General features: G+C 33.2%; 1 protein-coding gene across 3 annotated transcripts in view; it reads right to left on the reverse strand.

Annotated features, from left to right (window-relative positions):
* Window positions 1-5,231, reverse strand: part of LOC111086553 (serine protease 27-like) — a 23,721-nt gene that overhangs the window by 6,630 nt on the left and 11,860 nt on the right. For 2 of the 3 annotated variants that reach the window (XM_022389792.1, XM_022389793.1), the window contains exons 4-8: window positions 4,321-4,433; window positions 2,750-2,820; window positions 1,923-2,092; window positions 1,163-1,516; window positions 854-961 (exon numbers count right to left, since the gene is read on the reverse strand). In XM_022389792.1, the coding sequence (XP_022245500.1) occupies window positions 854-961; window positions 1,163-1,516; window positions 1,923-2,092; window positions 2,750-2,820; window positions 4,321-4,433 (816 nt within the window). The remainder of the gene's footprint in view (window positions 1-853; window positions 962-1,162; window positions 1,517-1,922; window positions 2,093-2,749; window positions 2,821-4,320; window positions 4,434-5,231) is intronic. The other variant, XM_022389795.1, reaches the window with a different exon arrangement.

The raw sequence follows: 5,231 nt of genomic DNA on the forward strand, positions 1-5,231 counted from the left end.
GCAAGCATTGAAAGAATATTTGAAAACACAGACTTCAAAAATCTCGCCCCCCCCCCCCAGTGGCACAGCGGAATTACAACGCTAGAATCCGAATTTCGATACCCATGGTGGGCAGAGCACAGATAGCCCATTGTGTAGCTTTGGGCTTAATTACAATCAAACAAACCTTTCAGAAAAGTATATTATTTAAATAAACAGTCAAAGGTGAAGTATCTACAATAATATTTTATGATTATGAAAGTTCTAGAACAACGAAACTAAACTTATCTTACCACACGAGTTTTCATCAAAAAAATATCCACAGTCAACAAGACCGTCACAAAGTTTTTCAATCTGTCCTCTGGCTTTAAGGTTACTTGCCCAGTCTAAAGGATATGTATGTGTATTACATATATACTATTGTCTGGTGATGGAAGAATTTGTTTAAAGCATATTTTATGCATAAAGTGTTCGATCTTTGCACTTATACACTTTTCGAACTAAGATGGTAATACTACACATCCTAATCATTAATCAAATGTTACGACAGCGGAGGTCACGTGACGCTGCTGGCGTGATTAGTTTCTCGAATGATCGCGGAAGTCCGAGATGCCCTCTTCGTTAGTATATAAGCCTGGCAGTGAAAGCCAGCGGGAGATACATAAAGTGTTCGATTTTTTGCACTTTTCGAACCTATAAGATGGTTAATACTACACGTATTTTCGCCAGGTTTTGTGAGAACGTTAAACTGTCAAACATTAAAAGAAGCTAAGTTTTAGTTTAGTTAAATGTGTAGAAATGATATCACAGACGTGAGAATGTTTTGTTGATATGGTTTAAACAAAACGGTTTAAAAACTTGAAAGTCCACTTACTTGGTTTCGGTTTACAAGACCCAGAACCGTCGTATTTAGGGTAAGTTGAGCAGTTAATCTTGTCGTAAACTATCTTTGGTAACAAATTCTTGCAGGATTTCCAAAATTCTATTATAACAGATTGAAAAATCATAAAGTGTATGGAATTCTTACATGTGAAACTGCACAAATAGAAAACTACACTAGCTACTTCTAAATACTAGCAGATAGGCTTAATAGGTCTAAATGTTTCTATATCATTCCTAAAATATCTCTATAATTTTAGATGTTGTTAATCGCATACAATTATTATTCAAATTCGAAACACACCTTCACAAAAATTTCTACACGGTGAAACCACTGCATCATTCTGACACCCAGGTTGCAAAATTTGACAAATAAATTCTTGTGCCAAACTGTAGCACTCAAAATCGATGACCTGACGATAGGTTGTCAAATCTTTCTGGAGCTCGTGTATATTCATGTGTCCAACCATGTTTGGGTAATATGTGACGTTATAAGACAGATTTTTACAGAACTCTAACTCTATTGGTTCACAGTGACTTTGATTCATCGCTGTACTTGGTGATGTAGCAGGAGCAATACGTAAACCATCTAAGTAGCCAGGGTATTGTTGGTGAGGGATCCAGGGGTCAGCTAACTTAGCATCTGAAGATATTCTCTCTATAATAATAGATAATAACAATATAATAGATTTATTGTTGGTGAGAGATCCAGAGGTCAGCATACTTAGCACCTGACGATATTCTTTCTACAACAATGATTAACAACAATACAATATGTTTATTGTTGGTGAGGGATCCACGGGTCAGTTAACTTGGCATCTGAAAATATTCTCTTAATAATTATGAATAACAATATAATAGTTTTATTTAGTGACTTCGTTGTAGAACGAAAAAACTTTAGAGGTTATAAAAATAATTTAATGTTATGTATTTAAGTAAATTAAAATGTTCAGTTGAACCGTTCATTTACAGACTTATGAATGTTTAATGAAAGCAAAAAACAAAACAAAAATAAACTGATAAATTTGACAGTAAAAGTATTATTATATTTTATGATGACTTACCTTGAACTTGTACAGATCTTTGATCAATCTTCAATCCCTGGAAAACACCGAGTTTTGAACTGGTGATTTCTTTAATCAAAATTACGTAAAGGTCAGAGGCATCTACTTGTTTGTTCCCACGTGACATACGAAGGTTGAAGTGGACATTCACTTTGTTGTATTTCCGATCGCTGAGTAAAATCCAAACCACAATATAACGAAAATAATTAAGAATTAGATATCTATCTATCTAGATTAATTAAGTTCAATTTAATACATATATATAATGAAAAATGCTCGAGAAAACAACAACAGAATACCCATGTTTGTTGTTTATATTTCCATGTCCAGTTTTCAACAAACATACTCATGTTTACCACATATGGGAGAAAGTTCATTATTGTGCCCATCTCGGGCCTAATCTCGTATAGGTCTAAATGCAAAAACCTTTCAGTTAAAATGCTAATAAGATACGTTATTAAGTCTTAAAACAAACACAGATAAATAGGGAAAACGTATCACACTTTACTGAAAGAGAGAGAGAGAGAGAAAATAAAGGTAATTTCAACGTAAGTTACATGCCACAACAGTTAGGAATCTACATGTAAGACGTGTAACAAAATTACAATAATTATGGATAATAGAAAAGCTTCAAGTTCAAGGTTTTGGTTTTGGTTAATATACACGTCCTGACACTGAGGCTTCGTTCATTCATTTATAGATTAAAACTTGAAATACTTTTTCTATTATGATTCGTAATCTTCGTTTTTACAAGAGATTAACGTAAATGTGATATTAACTATTAGATAGAAATTTCATTCTTGATATACAGTATTCTGGACACCCACCTTTCTAACTCCACCACTTCAGCTTGTAAAAATTCATTGCTATAAACACTCTCATTGTAAAGTTTTTCCAGCTACAAAAGAAACAAAATCATAAAAGAACGTCATTATCTAAGGTAACTTCAAATTGTGATTTATGTACTATTAACAAAACACTGTGGTTGTGTTTTCACTTCTGTTGACTTCTCACACCAATAACCTAATTAACTCCCACAAGATAAGAGAAAAGAGGAATATTACCGATATACAAACTTTCATCACCTAAAAATTTTTCACTTTTTACATAAGGTATTTGGTATGCTGTAGACAGGAACCCTAGTTTCACACGAGTAGGTCTCGTATTTGTGCGCCCCCCAGTGGCACAGCGGCATGTCTGCGGACTTATACCGCTAGAAACCGGTTTTTTGATACCCGTGGTGGGCAGAGAACAGATAGCCCTTTGTTCTTAATAACAAACAACAACAAAACCATTTGTGCTATCTTCTGTGTTTGTTTCCGCTTATAACTGGCGAACCGCTGGACCAATTGTCACCAAACCTGGTAGGTATCCTTAGATACCCCGGGGAATGATATGAAGGGGAGGGTAATTGTTCAAATCTGAGCCCTCCTATACACGCCCGGATACTCTATGTCTCTTATACGTGTGTTAAACGGTTATATCAGCTAGTATTAAATTAATTAAAAGGTCTTGAAATGTAAAGATCTAACTGATTTGATACAGATTGTGAAAGTTATAAAGAAATCGCTATTTGTGAATGCGTTAGTTCTAAAATCTTGTTCTTATATTTTATTATTAATAATTCATATACATTTTGTATTTATTTCATAATCAAAACTTATTGATATAAATATTTCGAAAGAGCATTTATTTTCAGTTTATGACATATATATCTTCTAAATGTAAGGAATAATGTCACTTTATATTAGTTTTATTTCCTAGACTGTCTTAAAAACAGATTATTTAGGTCTCTATTTCAGATCCAATTGCAACTTCGATCGCATGAAAATCTCAATGATCTTCGAGATTACGGTACCAATAACAAAATAAACTATTATTGGAATCACATAATTTTTAAGCGTGTTTAACCTGTATATTGCAACTTATATAAAACCCGAAATTTCAGTACCACCCAAAAGGAAATAGGGGCTCTCAGACGATTTTGCTACTAGCGTAAAAAAAAAAAAAATTAAATGAAATAAATTTGAATAAAAATGTTTTAATATAATAAAATAACATACAAACTCCGCCACGAATATAAATATACTTAATTGTGCTTTAGAAAATATATATTTCATGACCTTTTAAAATATCTATGTCACCAGTGTTTTCGGTTAGCATTTGATAAATATACAAGAAGTATCCGCCAAAGTGACACTTCACAGAACTATCCGCCTTGTGGCGCCACTCTATGTAACTACGACGTCACGTTAGTTCCCTGACTTTATTGTTATATACCAACTATTTTAATCATGTGTAACTAAGTTTGATTTAGAATACTTATTACGAAAATGTTTTTACATCTTATGAATACATATTTTATTTTGAGTAGAACTAAACCAAATGGAATGCATACCTTTGTTTTATAAAGTTGAGATTTTGTCTCAAAATCATCAGACACTGTATCTGAAAGTCGATCTGTGAAAGAATTTCCACTTATTACAGAAAACTTTCCCAAGAACACCCGATCTAAAAAGAGATTAAAAAAGAAACTTCAATAATTTTGAAAAAAGTATACATATGACTCATCCAACAATTTTCAACCACCAGTAAGCAAAAGAGCTGGTTAAGCTCACCATCTCGGAAATCCGTGCAAATATACAAAACACTTAACAGATAAGGCTGAATAGCTTATTTGCAGTTATTGTGCCAGTTTAATCAATAGATTTAAGCTGAAACAACAACAACAAAAACGTTCAACTAAGTGCAAGAATAGTTGTCTCCCTACAACTTACAACAGGGAAGAAAACTCTAACTCCCATATCCTTCGACCAGTTTTCTTTTAAAATGTAATATCTTCGAAGACATAAGAAAAATGTCACGAGGAAAACATATTTGAGAACCACTACATTGATAATTAAATCAAGCGGCCTGCGAATTTTTGAAATATTAATAAAACCTAAGCCTAACTACAGCCTATAGTACTATCAGTTTGTATTCTAGTTAATTTAATACTAATTTTGATGGTATTACTCTTTCTCTTAAAATGTTTTTTTTTATCAAACAAAGAAGACGCCTATACACGTAATTGGCTCTTTCTTTTAAGGTCATTAACTAACTTAGAAATCGTTGAACCTTAAGGTTTAATTTCTTGAACTTCTTTATAACATGAAAGTTGTCCTGTAAAATACTGTTGCGCCAGCGAGGTCACGTGACTAGTACCACGCCACGTCCTTCTCGAACCTTCATGAATTATCGGGAGACTACTATATTGGGGGTATCTGGTATATATAAGACGCTCACAACGTGACGGAACAAGGTAAGGAG

This window comes from Limulus polyphemus, unplaced genomic scaffold (assembly GCF_000517525.1).
Source record: "Limulus polyphemus unplaced genomic scaffold, Limulus_polyphemus-2.1.2 Scaffold1186, whole genome shotgun sequence".
Classification (NCBI taxonomy): Eukaryota; Metazoa; Arthropoda; class Merostomata; order Xiphosura; family Limulidae; genus Limulus; species Limulus polyphemus.